The following is an 18,490-nucleotide window of genomic DNA, read 5'->3' as shown; positions in this document are numbered from 1 at the left end:
TGACCTTTCGCGTGCTTTAAGATTCAAGCAAGATGGTTGAAAATATTTTGTCAAGCAATTTTCTGTACAAAAGCATCGTCGATTTCTTCGGAAAATTGTCGTTGCGAAGTTAGTTCAAATATAAGCAATTGTGAAGATTTCACTGCCTAGTTGGAGGAATTTGAAATAAATACAAACACATGTTGGGTATTCAGCAAAATAACTTATGTGAAATATTATTTAATAAGTGGTAAATAAAATGAAGAAAGAATTATGTGATAAACATCTGAGCCCAAATGCTATTTTACATAAAAGTATGCATGTGAGAAAAGTATTTACACCAATTATGTATGTAAATAGAAGTCAGCACTTTTTATTGCAGTCTGTATGAAAAAGATGTTCTATAATAATAGCCAATGCAGAATTTGATTCAAAGTGAACTTTACTAATTTGCATTCGTATTCATTTAGTGTGTTAAATTTCACATTTAATAACTGCTCACTCTTAAATATACTGTTTACACAAGAAATACTCATCAAATAGAATGAATTTATCCTATTAGCAACGAATATATTCAACTTATTCACATATAACTTTTAATATTAACAATGGATATAATCAGATCAAACACAATATGCATTCTGAACCTTACACTTTAAAACCAAAAGAATGCAAGCACTGAAATAAGAAAACACTAGATTCATTGTAACACTTCCAGTCCTTCTGAGCTCAATTAAAAATATAGATACAAGCTTGAATTCTTTTAACCCTTTCCGGCACGCTACCTTTTAAAGTCAGAGTTTTGATTAAAAAAAAAGTTTATTTAATTAGGCAGTCTAATTAGGCCTAGAGAAGTACACAAGTAAAATTTTGTGAAGATAGCACATATCGTTTTAATTCTGTGGGTGTGCCCAAAGTGGAACACTGATTGAATAGTGCTTCGAAAAGAGTGCTGAAACGAGCATTGTTGTCAATGAACTGACCGAACTGACAATGAGATGCGGAGAAACAAAGAATATAGACTCTCAGTTGTCCTAGAATATCGGTGAGCCCGATCTGGGCACACCGATATTCTAGGTTCGCCGTTTGATTTTAGGCAAGATTTCAAGGTAAAAATTTAAAACTAATATAGAATAAGGAGATTAGCATGCAGCCAAAAAAATAACATAGAAATTTCTTTTCAAACAATTTCTTTTATACCCTAAAAAAATCTGGAAGATTTCTTTGAAAAATTAGGGTCTTAAAAAACTAAGCATGGCTAAAATATATGGACTGGTTTGTGTTGAGCTGCCATCTACTATAAATAAAGAAGGTTCAGAGTAACCTATAAATTCATTCAATTTTTCTGTGCATACAGAAGGAAATTTTTAGGTGTGTCCAGACCGGACACACTGTGCCGCAAAGGGTTAATCCACAGGTGTTAGTAAATGCATAATATTCGAAGCTAATTGTAGCTTGAGTCATTTTTTCAATATAAAAAGCGATAATATGCCGTAAACATCAATCCAAATATTAATGCGTGATAAAAATCGCGAAAGCGAAATGTCAGCGATTAATTAAACTCATAAAAACGAAAGAACTACGGGATTTTCTACTATTACGTCATACATTTATAACTGAGAAACAAATGCAAATTAAAACACAAACTTACGTTCACAATGCATGAAGATTTAGCGTCACAAGAGCGATAGAAGCTCGTTGGTCTATTTTCGAAATCCCTCCCTTAGTGGCTAAGCTGATGTGCACATGTGAAATATGCATCCCGTACGGACGTTTGTTACTGCGCGAGTACCATCGCTGTTTAGTTGCACGCTTTTTCCCAGTCAATATCATTTCGACTGATGTAAGGATCAATGAAGTTAAAAATTTCTTCTGCTAGTTCTTGTATTCAATGGCTTGAAAAATAGAAATTCTTCATTAGAGGTATTCTCAAACTCAATATCTCACAAAAGACATTAAAATGGCATTGCCTAATATGTCTGTACTTTCAGCGACTTCAAGAGAAAACAAAATGCACTGTTTTAAGGGAATAACAGGAGTTTCTTCGATATTACCTTCTATTTCAACAATTATCTCCCATTATAATCTTGTTCATTATGTTAAACCGATAACACAATGAATAGCATTTATCTGGTTTTGCTAGTTTTTTCATATACGCTAGATTCCAACACATTCATTGCAGAAACAATTAACTTTTTCGCAAACGTATGCGACTATCCAATTTCAGCAATTAATTGGGGGTATTTCATAAGAAGCAATAATAGATTTTCATGCTAAGGCTCCCGAGAAAACCTAAAAGACGTAGTCTATTTACTAGCTATTAATCCTTTCTTCTTATTTTTAGCTAACAATCTCTTCTCTTTATAATCTTTTCTTATTTATAAACTTTGAAAGTTTCATAAACTCATAAGGAGATATAACTAAATAATCCATTGTGATTTTTCATCAGCATGTTTCATAAAACCAAATTTTGTATAATTGTTAAAATACTATCAAATCCAGATTTTTTTTTCTTTTTTGTACATGCAATAGTCAGTACCTCATGCGGCCGTTTGTTAGTGCCATTCTCGAAACTCATAACTGGTTGAATTTCACTCAGCTATTTATTCTTAATGCCATCAAAAAAAATGTTTCCTGTTTGGACTTCATTTTGTTGTTTACCGGTTACAAAGCACACATTATTTTTTTTATCAAATAATCAATAACATTTTAACCAATAATCACCGAGAGTGCAAATAAAGATATGTTGCCAATAGAGTTGATTGAAACACGGCAGTAGAGCATAGCGCTCTTTCCCTCTCTAGTCCAGACATACTTGTCGTCGCTCTCATACAAAAACATTGGCTGGGTCTGCCACCGTACTCCAAACAAGCCTAATGAAGTGTTGGGTTCGCCGCAGATGACATCAAAATACCTGCATTAAAATAGGAGCTAAGGGAATAAATGCGTATACGCACTGGGAAGCTGAAACATTCACGTGATTCGATTTTTGCAGTGATTCATCATGCCTTATTGTGGCGAATAAGAATCAAAACCCATAATAGCTCATTAAAAGCATGCTAGTACTTATTTTGTTCTTTATTCTTGTGTTATTCTATTGTCGGAAAATGTTACTAGGGGCATCGCCCTTCCAGGAGCAAGGTTTTGAGAAAAACAATAACTTTTAACTAGTATTCTACGCAAAAATGCACTTCCTTGGAATAGAAAATCCTATTCTTGTTCCAGTAAAAATAACAAAAGCAAACTTTTATTGCACACTCCACCAACTCGCTAAAAAATTGTGCAAATAAAACAACAACATAAATTTAAGAAGAGAAGGTTTTTCTTAAGCTAACGAAAATAGCAAAGGGAGAAAACAAAAACCCCAATATATGACGCTGCGGAAACAGTGTCTCCAAAATGCCGGGCAACCAAAGAGAGTTAAAAGAAGCAAATAAAATAAATGTACATACCACACAAAGAGAAAAAAATGTCGTGGAAGTTCTGTGAAGCCAAACAGCCGATGGGTAAAAATTCAGTTTAGCTTTTAAAACGACAGTTCTATTGTTCTCCGTCACGAAGCGAATGGTTGGTTGGTAAGAAACTGTTGGAATCTGGCTTAATATTTATGCTCCTAAAAGTTTATTATTTTTTATGCTAGCGCAAGTATTTTAATAATCGTTTCGCGAGTTTTCCCACATCCCTATAATTTGAAATAAACTTTTAATTTCCATTATTCAAAATCAGCTCAGAAAGTGAGAGGTAAATATATAAAATTACTCGAAATATCAAAGTAAGGTTTTATTCTAAGTTTTTGGCAGTGCTCCGTGATGTACATTCTTTCTATGTTGTTTATTTATTGACTGATTTATCTTCAATTAATTAATTAATTTTAGTTGCTATTTTTAAAGCTTCGATTAAATTTTGTGCTCATGATAATAAATATTCTGTGTTTCATTCGTCTCTAGAACTTAGTCCTTTTTAATTTAGTTCAAAGTAGTTGTAGCCTTTTGTGATTTCATAAAAAATTAATTAATTTTTATTTCATTTTTATCCACGAACTCATTGGTAGTAATTTTTATATACATTATTTAGATATTCTTAAATTTTTTACACTGCCATGTTTTCAAAGTTGTCATTTTGAATATTTGCTGACTTTGTTTGAGCATTACTTCTTTTTTCTTTTAAATTGTCTAGATCAAACTTAATTCCTGATTTTAATAATTCAGTTAGGAACTTTTAACCAGACTGAAATGCATCGACAAAGCACTTAAATATGTAGTTTACTTTTAATACAATATATATTTATCTAAAAGTCGAAATTTAAATTTAGAAAAACTTATTTAAAATATAAAAATATGTGTTCCAAAATTAATGTTTCTAAACTCACATTTATAGAATTAAGGTTTCTTTACACTATGTTACAATTTTAATTTCATTCAGATTTGGGAAGGGTAGATACACACTGGCAGATTAAATTGTTTTCATTGATGCGTAACTTATAACAAACTAAATATTCAGCTCATTCTTGAATAACGCAGAGTTTAGGGAGAGAAATATTATCGAAAATTTGGTTATAGCTTATAACCTTTAGAAACTTTGTTACTTTTGACCAGCTGTTGACTAAAAAAAGCCATAATGATAATATAAGTAGTCGGACAAAAACAAATTTCATATACGTTTTATATATATTACATGCAATACTGTAACTGTAAAGTAATGTAAAGAAAAATGTTATTAATGTAATATCTAACATATTTATTTGCGACATGAATCAATCTCTTTGTTTCTACCTGCATCAATATTTTAGTGAAAAGGTAGAACATACTGTAGATATTATTACGCATTACTAGCATTAGACATCAAAATGAAAACAATTCGTAGCCGATTTATTACATTTTATGGTAGTTAAACGGCAAAATATACTACTACCACAATACGCATATACAACAAAAATAATTTTTTTGCTTCTAAGCCTGCAAGTTTTTTATACGCATATTACTATATATATATGATATATCTGTTTTTTAACGTTCGAAAGCTTTCAAACACTTTTCTAATACATTTATTCAAAAAAAGCCTTTCATGTATGTACGGCTGATAGAAAAAAATTGTTTTTTTCTATATTTTCAAATTCTAAAATTAGAGGCTTATTTTAATGCTTTATCAAATGTTTAATAACTTCTACACATTTTTATGCCGTGTCAATATGTTTCTTTTTCGCAAGGAGGTACTGATAAGTTACAACGATGAATGATACTTAATTAGACCTGGATTTTCTCGTGGAAATGAGAAAAGATTGTAATGCAAAAGAATTATTTTTCTGTCTTTGCAGTTGCAGCTTTATATATATATATATATAGAGAGAGAGAGAGATAGAGAGAATTTCATATATGAAATCTGTAGTATTAGTGTAGCTACTATTTGTTTATTTTCCATAATTTCTGAAGTTAGAATATTTATGTTACTTCCGAGGTAAGAATAATTTGCTTGATATGCACTGAACAGTTTTTCAAATTCAGTAGTTATTTTCCGTTTGATGTTTGTTGATCATAACTGAGGTTTATTAGCACAATGACATTTTGGCAGAGCTTAATGTAAGTAGGCCCTCTAAGTGATGCCCTCTCTCTCTCTCTTTCATCGTGAAGACTGAGAAGTAGTTAAATTGTATTCTGTTACTTGAACAAATTAATATACGTTTAAAGCTAGTATTTTTCTACATGACGAATCTGAAATTCTTTAGCGTGTCATGGTGACGTAAAATCATCTTTGATCAACTCATTATTTTAAAGTTTTGAGTGTCTGATAATTCTTGTAACAATATGAAAGTGGTTTTCAGTGCACTTCTTAAGAATTACAGTAAGAAACTTGTACCTATTATGAGAAAATAGGATAAAAACTGCTCATTTTTCAGTTTTGGTTTTGTTAACCAGATATTGTTCTTGGCATTTATAATTAATTGAATGTCCTTTTCTTCTTGTATATTACCATGCTGGGATAATTTAAAAGCTTGCATTTTAAGTTTGAGATAATTTTATTTTTTAAACTTTGCCCTCTTTTCCCATTACTTTTTTATAGGTGTGTATGTGGGTTTGCGCGTTTATTGTTGTTTATATCAACTGCTATCCGGGTCACTGCCGTTTAGTTTCATAGTACCTCTGCAAAGATTTAACACCTGATACCTTCTTTTTGTCCTAATCAAAAGTTCTTCTTTTTGTCCTAAGTTTCAATTTAAAAGGCAGCATTTTTCTCAAACTAAAATTAAATTATCAGTAACCTTGGTGGTTCCAATTTATGGAACGTCAAGTGTCTACCATCAGGCATTTTGAGAGATATTTAGTGACGTAATCTTTTAAAAATATCGTGAATAACCATCTTTACATTTCTTGAAAGTAATAGAATTGTTTTCATTGCAAGAGCTCATAAAAACAGTTATCAGTGTTTCAATCCCCTATAATAACTTTTATATAAAAACTTATATTTTTTATTTTTTTAATTAAACAAACAAAATATTATTTGTTCATTAACATTTTAGGAAGGAATTCAAGGTTGTATTTCAGTTCAATTTTTACTGCAGTATCGTGGCTAGTTCGTGGATACTTGCTAATATCTAATTTATATCGAGATCTCAAATAGCGTCTGGATTCAACAAATCATCCAACTCATTATCTAAGCAAAATCATTATCTACGATGCAACTGGATCCAGAAACGAAACCTAAGCTTTCTGATGTCGGTATAGGTCCTGGAGTGTCAGGAATACCTTTACTGCAAGAACCAGCAGGAATCTACGTGACTCCATCTCAGTATCGGGCATGGAATACTGGATATGATGCAACAAGTAGTGGTAGGTTTATTTCAGTTTCACTGGAATGGATTTAATGAATAACAATAAAATTTTTTCCATTTTAAGCAACATTATTCAGTTTGCTGTAGGAAACATTCTAATTCTATTAATGTTTGTTCTTCACATACTACTTTTAACATACTACATAACAATACGCTATTCCAATTTTTTTCTCTTTTATACTGATATAGGTTCTCAAGGATTTTTAAAATATATCAAGTCGTTAAAAACAATCAAAATAATCCTCTTTTTCCTTCCTACTTGTTATAAAACTGCCTCAAATTTCCATGAGCCATTTCTACTTATTATTAAAATTCCTTTTTTCAGTCCTTAAAGATCCGATATGAAATGCTTACTATGAGAATTTTAAAATTTCACATTAAAGCAAACCAATAACCTGTCAAAAAGGAAGAAATTAGTAAATTTTCCCTTCCTTAATACTGTTGGTCTCTTAATCATTCTTTTCACTAAATTTAGTTAAAAAGCTAAAACTGCTTAAAAATGAAGCAAACTTTGGCATTTACTGAAAGACATTTCTGTAGTTCATAAAAAAGTTCCCCGGTATATGAACACCTAGAGGCCTATGCGTTCAACCAATCGAAATGCAATTTCAGGTATTGTTATTTTAAGGGATGCTCTCGAGTTTCTGATGATTTAAAACAATAGAGCTTTCAATACAACAGAGCGGTTACGGTTACACTGAAAATATTTGCAAATTTTCGGAGGGATACACCCAACTTTTTCCTGCGCAAACGGCTTAGCGCATTGGAAAATAAAATTACAAAACAAGACAGGAAAGAGGAAAAGACTCTTTTACTAGAATTCCAAGTTTTCCATGTGTCTACCTTTGCAGACAATAACACATTGCATTCGGGAGTTTGTTGACAACAATGACGAACGTAACATCGCAGGAGGAAATATGCATAACTTCTTATTTTATGGCACTTTTCAATTTTGATAAATCTCGTGTATTTGATGCACACAGCTTAGGTTTCAGATAACACCAGAACCAGAAATCCATTCGAGTGAGGTCGGGAATCGAAACTACAAAGTTGCGGGAGGCAATTCTACCTTGAAACGTCGTGTACATTGAAATCTTGTAATTCCAATAAAAGTTTTTTTCCCTTCTTCTCTCATGCATTGTCATTGTCCTTTAGAATGCTTTTCTTTACCAAATGTTTTACAAGGGCAATTTTCCTTATACGTGTATCCTAGTGCCATTCGCGGTTTCTCAATGTGCTGATCAACTCGCGCAGGAAAAAATGGGTGCAGGCCACTAGGGATTCATACATCGGGGAAGGTATTTTATGACCACCCTGTATATAGTCTAGTGCAATGAATCTAAATTATGGTTGTATGGTGTTTTGGGCCAGGCCAAAGATTATTTATGCCGTCAAGAGAATGCAAAATGTAGCGGTACTTCAGGCGGAAAGTGTTCTCAACTAGTAAGCGTTAGAGCTGTTGATATTTCTACAAGTGTAATTGGCTGATGGATTCGCATAAATTATTTGCATTTGTTTACTTTAAACATTACTTTCAGAAAGAATTAAAGTCGTTGTTGTATGTTACATAGCTGTGGTCATGATACTATAATTTCTGAAGGAACACTTGGAGATTGACATCATCAGTTAACCCCCTTTTCATTTAGATTCACTTTCTAGAATGAATATCAGCTCACGATTTCAAATAATTCACAATTTTGCGCAAAACGATGATAAAGAATTTGATTTTTTTATAACTGATGTGTGGAATTTAAAATCAATAAAAACAGGTGCCGTGATATTAATCTCAAATACTGCTGAGAAATGTTTACATTTTGCAGTATGAGATCAAATAAAATATAGCTGTGTTTCATAAAGACGCTACTGTACATATTTGTTCTTTTCTTCATGTTTACTGCTGAAATAAATTTTGTGCATATGAAATATGTGTGTACTAATCACCTGAACACAACATGCAGTCTTATAAGATAATGTACTTTTTAATTAATAGTTTATTTTCTAAACTTACGGATTACATAATCTGCCGTAGAACTTACAGTCTTCTCAACATCTTGCACGTTTAGAATATAGTTATAAAAAGATATCTGTAACTTAACTGTTTTATTTTAATAAGCTAGTCTAACTCGATTCTTTCATCTTTATCAAAATATGAGCGAAATATATGCGTCAACTTTTTTTAGTATTAAGGGTACACAAGATAACATGGGGCTACTTAATTGTATCTTTTAGTTTCAATAATTTCAAAATATAGTTTAATAAATCAATGGTTGTCTGAAATTATAGTTAAATTAGAACTGCGGTCGAAAAACGCGCAAAGTTTTTGATTCAAGTCACTAATGCGCTGCAAAAATTTAAAGGTCTTTTCCTCAAAATTTGAGGGCGTTTTCAATACTCTATTTTCAATTCCCACCGGCGATTGCAAAATCTCGTTTGCCTCACCTGTTGTTAATTCCCATGCTTCTCAATCCTTGAAAATTTCATGGCGTTTTTCTTCCAGAGATCTCGCTGCTTTGCACTTTAGTAAAAATTAAGAAGTAGCTTCGGTAATTGTAAAGTGATAATGCATTTCTTAGTAGTAATAATGAGAGCGTTCGTATTTGAAACTTTTACGGCTATAAATTCTTATGAACACTCAGGGTAATTTTATATCAACCCGAATTAAAAATATTCCTCATTAATAAAATAATAAGAAAGAATTGGTGAAAAATTATTCAGTTTTTAATTTTTAAAGCCAGATAAATATGTATTTTAAAAATTTGCTTCCGTTTCATTTTCATTTCATTATAAACATACATTTCCCTCGATATCCAACATAACGTTTTTCTGTGAAATATTTCATAAACCAACCAAAATGACATAAAGTAGCAGAATTGCCATTAATTTATATGCAGAAATTTTTTATAGGGGGCTAGGATATTAAAAAGCCCCAAATCTGTCGTATTGACGTTGGTGTATTAGGCTGAGTCGTCGAATGTGGGTATACAGGTGATGAAGTAAACTAACATATGAGAAAGAGAAGAGCGAATTGGATTGGATTGTTTTTTAGATTATTATAAAGGGTGTGAGGGCTCCCTGCCAAAGGAAAAAGATGTTTTCGTGGAAAATAATTAAGGGAAACTGGCTCGTTTCGTAGAAAAAATCAAGATTAGTTAGCAAACAAGATTAGGGTCTTCGAAGCTCTAATGTCACAGACAAATGCGAGAGAAACGAAGAGTATAGAAATTGCTTGTGAGCAGACTAGAAGCTACGTGACGTCGTACAAGAGCAAACCTTGTAATAAGTAAACTTGGGAAAAATTACGAAAAACACCCAACAGTCAGCTTGCTGTTCGAACCCGGATCGAACTATCAGTATTTTGTGATTTCACCCGTAGCCCCTGTGGGCCAAAGAGAAAGAGTTCATGCATCAAAGTGGTGCATAGCTAATGAAACGGTGGAAAGCGATCTTTTAAAAAGCAAGGCAAAACTTATAACAGACAGTCAAAATGTCATAAATAATTAAAAATAGAAAACAAAGACACTAACATTTTCCAATGAATTAATTTCAAATATAATTTTAGGACTATCTGAATAACCACTCATCATAAAATGTTTTTTTTTATAATTAAATAGAATTTTAAGAAAATTGCTATAAATATGCGCATTTCTTTTCATTCTATTAGTTTAAAATCAGTTTATGTAGAGTACAAAGTGAACACGATTTTCTTAAACGGTTTGCAAATATTTTTGTGAATATACTCAATATTAAAAATATAATTTATATTAGATAAAAGTAAAATAGCTTATAATAGCTTTAAAGACGTCATTGCTACTTTTTTCGAGACATATTTTCTAAATTTCATTTCATTAGACCTTATTTGCACTGATCGGAAAAAAGCATTGAGTGACAAAATTAATAGTGCAATTAATATTTTATGAGCATTCATTTTTAACACTTAACGTGATGTTAACCGTAACGTGTGAAACTAAGCGTTTCACGGAGTAGGATCACAATAAACAAATTCTATCTAAACAATAATTTACCTTTTTTTAATATAATTAGAATCACACAAAATGAAAATAACTTATGCCTATAAGAATTCCGCAATGCTCCATTCTTTTACCCTTTTTGTACATCCGTGCAGTACATTAACCGCATTTTAGCATTTAGAATGACAATTTACATGACTGTTTAAACAGACAGTCTTTGGATCGTTAAAAATGAGTAGAGATGGCACTTTGCCTTAATGAGTGTCGAAGCACAATGGGACACAGTGTCAGTAAACAAAGAATTTTTCAGAATGAGAGGGAGCAGTTGTCGGATAGCTAAATGAATAAAAGTAAACCTTTGGAGTAAAACGTTTTCAATGAATAAGTCTGATAAGGCGTAACAAGATCAATAAATATTACGGGAAAATGTCAGGGTGCTAACATCACTTGCAGCTGGCATTAAACTTACTAAACGCAGAGACGGAATAAGAAAAAAAAGTTAGGCGAAAATCTACCCCTTTCTAAAATAAAAATATATAAAAAAATATAATAAAATTATATATCTGGATGGAAAGTACGTATATGAGCCTGCTTAGATAAGTTTTGTGTAGTTTTCGACAACGTTACTTGAATTTCAATTTCAACTGACATTATTTTAAATGAACACGAGTGGCAAAGGTTTGGTTATAAGCACAAGTGGTGTTAAATTTAAAGGGTTATTCTTCTTCTGTTAAAGAGTTAATAAAAAGGTTATCTTAACCTTCGTAAGATTCTTTCAGCTTGATTCAGTTTAAAGCGATGATTCGCTTGTCAGTCTAATAAGATCTGAAGGGCACTGATTTAAATTCAACACAACTACAACTAGAACTCTACAGAATTTTCAGTGCTAAGCAGTACTTTCGTAGACAATGTTTCGTATTTATTCAAAGACCTCTCAACTTTTTGAAACTACAGTGTCTATTTTCAAAACAATAGGGATTGTTTTCAAATTATACAAACTTATTATTTAATTTTTGTGTATACAAAATACAAATTCATTTTGTAAATATGTTTCATTTTTAATATGAAATCTGAGAGTGATATTTCTCTCTTAGCTTATAATATGGCCACGAGGATTAAAATTTATTTTACTAATCTCTCATTTTATTTTCGGCTGAAACATTTCTTCTGCTGCTACTGAAATCAAGCAGTTTTATACAAATTTCAATTCCTTTTAAATATTATCACTTATTTCTGTGAGACCATTTATTTCTGTCGTTGTTTTCTATGGAGTTAAGTTATGTTTGTAGCTGATGAAAGCATTATAAATATGCCTCTAAGTTCGAAGTTACAGAATATTTTTTACAAATGAAATGGAATATTTAAATGAAATAATGATTGAAATAATAAATAAAATAATGACAAAAAAGGATAAAACGGAATATTTAAACAAAGATTAAGGTTGTCTATCAAAACATAAAGAATATCTTCTTGGAAAACACTGTAAAGAAAAGTAGCTCTCTCACTTTATTACTTACGGAGACGATTACGAATACCTCATACAGCCAATCCATTCAAAGCTGAGAACAAAATCTGGAATCCACTGCCAATATTAAGCAGTTTTAACCGCTCGGGCAAATGCACGACTAGTGAAAATTTTCTAGAAAGGTAGAAAATATTAAAATTGACAGAAAGTAAAGGACATATCATAATTTACTGTTCGAAAGGGAAACTTTGCGTATGTTTTTAGATTTGCTAGAAAATTTACTAGAGATAAATAAATAATAATGCATGTAAATCACTTACTTAGTTTTATAGGAAGTTTTAACTAAAAGAACTTGCCTAAATAGCGTTTAAGCAAATGAAAGTGCTGCTCCGCTTAAATAAAGAGTCTATTTTATATTATTTGTGCTACAAATATGAAAGTAATTTATTCTAATTTAGCACTAAAAATACAATTTATCATGTCACCGGTTCTTTTCTCTAAGGCTTTAATATGAATTCGTGGTAAAGAATCGATTTTATTTGTTATTTCTACCAAAATTTCTTTTGTGGAAAAATTTCGTTTGCTTTTGAACTTATGAAATGACATTCAGTCGATATATTGCGAAAATGTTCCTTGGAAAGTAGAAAAGACAACTTTCTCAATAAAAGTAGAAATAACAATAATTAACAATACAATGAGCAAAATGTTTACAAATATCACATATATCAGAATTTCTTTACTTCCATGTTTTAGCTTCGCATTGAGCAGTGGAGTTTATATTATTTGCATCGCTTTTTATTTTACTTTCGATCTGAAGATCTCAATCGAACATTGTGAGGTTATCGAAAGTTTTAGTCAAGGGACGTATAGTTGGTTAGTTTCACTAAACGTGTAAGAGCTTAATAAGGAAGCTGGCTCATTGGTGAAACAAAATGCTCTTCTTAAAAAACTTTGTTGTGTGCTGCTTGAATAAAGGCAATTACATCTGTTTTTCGAAATGAACGGATGTTATTTTGAAAACTATTTTCAGAAGACCGAAAATAATTTAAAAAATAAAAACAGCACCATGACATATATAAATTGAAAAGCCAAGATCTTTTAAATAAAAGTGTTCAACATTTGCTTCATCATACTGAGAATACGATAAAATGCAATGTATTACAGGTGAATGGTCGCTTTACGGAGTTACTGGAAGTTTCTTTTGAATTATATCGGAAGATTAAAACCAAATAATAGGTTAATTATTTTAAACTATTCCTCATAGTCAAAATAAAAATAATTCTACAGTGGTCTACTTTAGACGCATCTAGTCCCATCAATGCCATCAATAAGAATACCACATATTCTGCACATATTTCTGCCTCCATCAAATATATAAGGCGTGACTATTAATTTCCAGGACTGCTCTAATAACATCAGAACAGATGATGTGAGAAACGTAATCTTTTAATATGTTTCGAAGTAATCCTCACCTGCCGTAATACACGTCTGTGCTCGGCTGTATAAGTTGGGAAACAAGTTTTAAAGTCCTCTTTCGGAAGGCTCTTCAATGTCGATGTCACGTTCTTTTTGATGTCTTCAACATCCACAAAGCGTGTTCCTCTGATCACAGTTTCGAGTTTAGGAAACAAAAAGAAGTCTGCGGGGGCAAAAGTCAGGAAAGTACGGCGGATGGTGCAGCTCCACAACCTCATGATTGGCCAAAAACCTTTTCACTGGCAACACAATGTGGGGACGGGCATTGCCATGCAACGTCATAATACTGGTGGACTCAGAAATGTCAAATGGGAATTCTATGTTCATTTTGTTCACAGATGAAATCACCTTTGAATTCCACCAAAGACTCTGAAAGTTTTTTAATTTTAATGAAAACAGTCTACGAAATGCTGGAAGCCATACTTACTGTGATAACCTATTACTTTTTAAAAACACTTTTTTTTAGTCCAAAGGGGCTTTGTACCTGAAGGACTCTTGTTCTCGTTTTGCGATTTTGCGTTGAATCACTATAAATGTCAGTTTCACTTTTCAAACTGTTGCCACCAAACATTAGAGTCCTGCATTATATTTGAAGAAATTAAATAATGAAAAATATGCATAAATGTATGTATATTTCTCGCATTGTGATAAAACAACGGTACATAGAGGCATCGAATTTTGAATGACGTAATGATACTGCGAATATGGGCATGTGGAAGACCAAATTTGAAATTTGGAATTTATTTTATTATCTATTTCACATTTTGTAAACTTTAACAAATTTTTGATTAACAAACTCAACGATTTGAAAGCGAGCAATGGCAACAATCTACGGGGGGGGGGAAACCTTTTTATCTCCAGCTCGCGGAATTGTGCATAGGAAATTCTAAAGATAGGCTCATTTTAAAATTATTTTGCGACATTGCTATTGAACTGAATTTTATGGTTTAAGTGCAAAGAACATGATATTTAATAAATAAAGGTAGCACACAAAACGTTAAAAAAACGCCGCTTTGGACGCAATTTAAAATCTAAAAAACTTTCTGTTTTTTTTTTTTTTTTTTTTTTTGTTTGTTTGTTTAGAAAATGCCATAAGAGTTGCTGAAATTTCCCCTTCCCTTCAATGTTTATCTTTCACAGTAATGATGATACATTTCAGCAATAATACATTCTGTGCCGGTATTGAAGAATAAATTTTTACTTTCCTTCAAATCATTATATTCCCTTTCCGGAAATGTGTGATGAAATTATATCGTCCAGACTATAGACTGAGGTTTTTTCTTATAATTGTAATCTCGTTGGACAATCTCAAGTTTCATTGAAAAATTGATTGGGCATTATTGAATTTATATATGTCTTCAGTTGTACTCCATAAAGAAATTTTATTTGAAATATTTAATCATTCCAGCTTCTGATTTAAACTAAAATTTGTTTAGGCTGAAAACAAGGAGTTTTCAAAACACTTTTAAGAGTTGCATTCAGATAATATGTGTTTAAGATGGCCTTAGAATAAAAAATAAATTCTGCTTACTAATTCAGATTCCATTAAAAATAAGCTAATAAAATATATATTTTAACACGCAGAACAATGTGCCATGCAAAGAATGAGAAACTTTGAAATAAACCGCTAAGGGAAGTTTCATCCCCATGTTTAAAATCTAGGTCTAATTTTTTTTTTTATTAATTTTCCTGATATAAAAATCTAAATAGCAAATTTCTAGTCCTTTCGAAGTATTATCGTTACATATTTATACTACTGAACTATTTAACAAATTCGAGAACAATAATGATGCTAATTTAATCGTTTCCGTAATCAGAAAAGAAATGACCAGTGTCAAAACACACTGTTCAATAGCTGTTCACACGTCGTTTCAATAGCTTATTCCAGTGAACGTCATATTCGATTTTAAAGTAGCCTAAATATAGATATGCTTCTCTGATTGTTTGGATAATATTTTGCCCTTATTTCTTTTTCCCTTATCTAATGCCGTGCGATGAAGTATCTGATAAAATACATCGTGTAAATAAGCACATAGTATATTCCCCTCGATGCCATTTTCTATTCATTCTATCATAAGGGAAAAAAAAGGGTGAAATTATTGTATGTAGCTTGGATATTTATAAGCACAGAGAAAGTCAGTTACCAGAGGTAAAATTTCAAGATTAATAATATGGAATTAAAAGTTATACGACAGCTTAAAAACTTTTTCTTGAAGTATTTTTCCCTCTGTAATATTTTCTGTTTTTATTATAACCGGTAGACAGTCGTAAACGTTTACGATAAAAAGTATTATTTATAAAATTTAAATCTAATTTTTCTGTATACTGCAGTTACTTTTTAGTAAAACTGACAAAGTAAGGGAGATCTATTCACTAAAGTCAATTAAAGAAGGAACTCATTGGCTGAGGTTTTTAAGTTTTTAATGAAGGCAGTTTTCAAACAGAAGCAATTTTTCTGATGTATTTTGCGCTTAATGTCTAATATTTTTGAAGAATGCGAAAGGCGAAATATCTAATCTTAATTTCTCACAAACCTTGTGCAACATTTAATTAAAATATGAGTAGGGTTCTTTAATTTTTTCTAAGGATTGCCAACATAAAATAATCTATAATTTTATATTAATAAAAAGCAATGTTGTATGACTTCAGTAAAGATAAGTTTACAAGCATTGCTAAAACTATCTACACAGAATTTCAAACCAAATTTAGTCTTGTAGAAAGAATATTTCTGGATTCTGTTACTATTTTTCACAGAGATTTTGTAATTAGCATTTGTTTGCGAGCACTTGCTTGTCATTATCTTCTCAAAAGACTGCTTCCTTCTTTTCCACAATTTGTTTTCGAGAAGTGGCAACAGAGAAAAGCGAGATTCGAACTGCTGAAAAAGAGAACAGACGTTCGCTTCGGTTTTTAATGTTCTTAAGAAATCCTACCACCAACTTCCAGTGTAAATAATATGTACATAAGTAAACTGCATTTATAATGAAAATTTATACATTCAAATATCAAATAGTTTTGATATATATCGATTTCACTTCCTCTCCCAACTGATTTATCATGTGGAGTCTTTGAGACGTATTGTTGTCATTCAACAAAGAATTAAACCCTGAAGGAACATTTTTTACAATAGTTCTACAGTTTTCTAATTTTAGCTTACAGGTTGCAACCAATTCATTTCATTTATCTCCTCTAGATATGATATTCGTTAGAAGAATATTATCGTTTTTCAGAATTTCAAATAATACAAGATTATTAGAATTTCAACTTGAAGAATTTGGGAATACAGGAATGAATTTTAGTTTGAAAACTGGCAAATACCAGGAAGATGAAGGATTTGGGAATACCGGAAACAATGCTTGGATTTTTTTAATATTTAAATCTAATATTGGAGTTTCTGAATTTCAAAATTCTAGTAAAGTAAACGAAATTATCGTACATGGTCTGGACAAAACCATTTCATAATGGTACCCAGGCATAAAGGTAGATCCATAGTTTGGTTTGGTTTATCAAATGATGGCAAAGCATTAGACGGCAATCTAGCCAAGGGAAGGGATGCCTTCGTGGGACACCTTCCTAAGGAAAAATGGCTCGTATACACATGAAGATTGGTTTCATTGGTTTTCGGTTTATTTAATTATGGCGAAGCACACTAGGGCTGTCTGTCTTAGGGGAGGGATGCCTTCGTGGAGGACTTTCTAAGGGAAACTGGCTCGTATACACGTTACACATGGGGAAAACCACGAAAACGCCCATGCAGCCAGTCCGTTCACGGGATTCGAACCTCGGACCGAACCTACCAGTGTTCAGCGACTTTACCGCTCGGCCGCTGGTGGGCGGAAAAAAAAAAGTCAATGTAGCCATTCCGTTCGTTGGGATTCGAACCCGGACCGAACTACCAGTGTTCAGCGACTTTACCCCTCGGGCGATGGTGGGCCTTAAAGGTAGAGCCCCTTTTGTGCTGTTCAACCAGTATTTAAGACTAACTCTAGCATTAAGACGTATTAACCGTTTACAAACCAATTTTTAACTTTGAAAAAAAAAAACTTTTCCTAAAATTGTGGGCACTGCTACGCAAGAAGGATTTTAGGATTTTAGTTTTATTCTCTGATTGGCAAAGCAAATGAAAATTCAACTCGTATAGGGGTGTGCCGGTGCAAAAGTATCGGCATCTTGATAACCGTACCGTTTTCTAAGTTAAAAACCGATATGCATAAGAGTGCGGGTTCTTGTCGAAACCATGTACCGTAGACTTCCGTAGACTTAAAGATTCCCTACCGTAGACTTAAAGATTCCGGCATCTTTACGACGAGACACTATTATGTAGGTGTTGGCTGCTGGATTGAACTCTCACAGAATAACAGTGAATATAGGTGATACGCATACCTAATATTTGGAAGTTCAATTGTTAAAAGTAACTCGCTGAATTAAAACAACATTAGATTAAAACTTTGCAATAGAAGACCCCTAATTCTTTGAATTAAAATCAGTACATTATTTTATTTTTTTCATATTTACTATAGAAAATAGTCTGACAGGAAATCACAGGTGTTTTCTTTTAACTTGAACCTGAAAATTATAACAGAGATGAAATACATAGTGGTGAAAAGTAAAGCAAGGGGCAATGATGTGTAAACTCGTATATGCATATATAAATTAGGAATTTATGGTACGTTAGGTAAAACAAAATGCCAGGTAATTGAGATGTTTACTGTATTTGTTAAAATTTTTAGGAATCAGATTATCGTAATTATACACATATTGTTTTTTTCTAAATAT

General features: G+C 31.8%; 1 protein-coding gene and 1 long non-coding RNA gene across 4 annotated transcripts in view; one reads left to right on the top strand and one right to left on the bottom strand.

The window, feature by feature from the left end:
* Positions 1-3,089, bottom strand: part of LOC146995882 (uncharacterized) — a 62,610-nt gene extending 59,521 nt beyond the window's left edge. The window contains exon 1 of the long non-coding RNA XR_015042612.1: positions 1,631-3,089. This is a non-coding gene — a long non-coding RNA (uncharacterized LOC146995882). The remainder of the gene's footprint in view (positions 1-1,630) is intronic.
* LOC118196229 (band 7 protein AGAP004871-like) overlaps positions 1-18,490 on the top strand; it is a 164,991-nt gene that overhangs the window by 21,588 nt on the left and 124,913 nt on the right. The window contains exons 1-2 of one of the 3 annotated variants that reach the window (XM_035367657.2): positions 3,563-3,720; positions 6,494-6,803. The exons of 1 other annotated variant lie outside the window; for it this stretch is intronic. In XM_035367657.2, the coding sequence (XP_035223548.1) occupies positions 6,650-6,803 (154 nt within the window). In that variant the 5' untranslated portion in view covers positions 3,563-3,720; positions 6,494-6,649. Of the gene's footprint in view, positions 1-3,562; positions 3,721-6,493; positions 6,804-18,490 lie in introns of those variants that run through there. One more of the 3 variants, XM_085822026.1, reaches the window with a different exon arrangement.

Source organism: Stegodyphus dumicola, chromosome 8 (assembly GCF_044657685.1).
Source record: "Stegodyphus dumicola isolate Sdum_Otavi_A_Nest chromosome 8, ASM4465768v1".
In the NCBI taxonomy this organism is placed as follows: domain Eukaryota; kingdom Metazoa; phylum Arthropoda; class Arachnida; order Araneae; family Eresidae; genus Stegodyphus; species Stegodyphus dumicola.
Note: the sequence above shows the minus strand (reverse complement) of the source record. Positions and strands in the feature narration are given on the sequence as shown.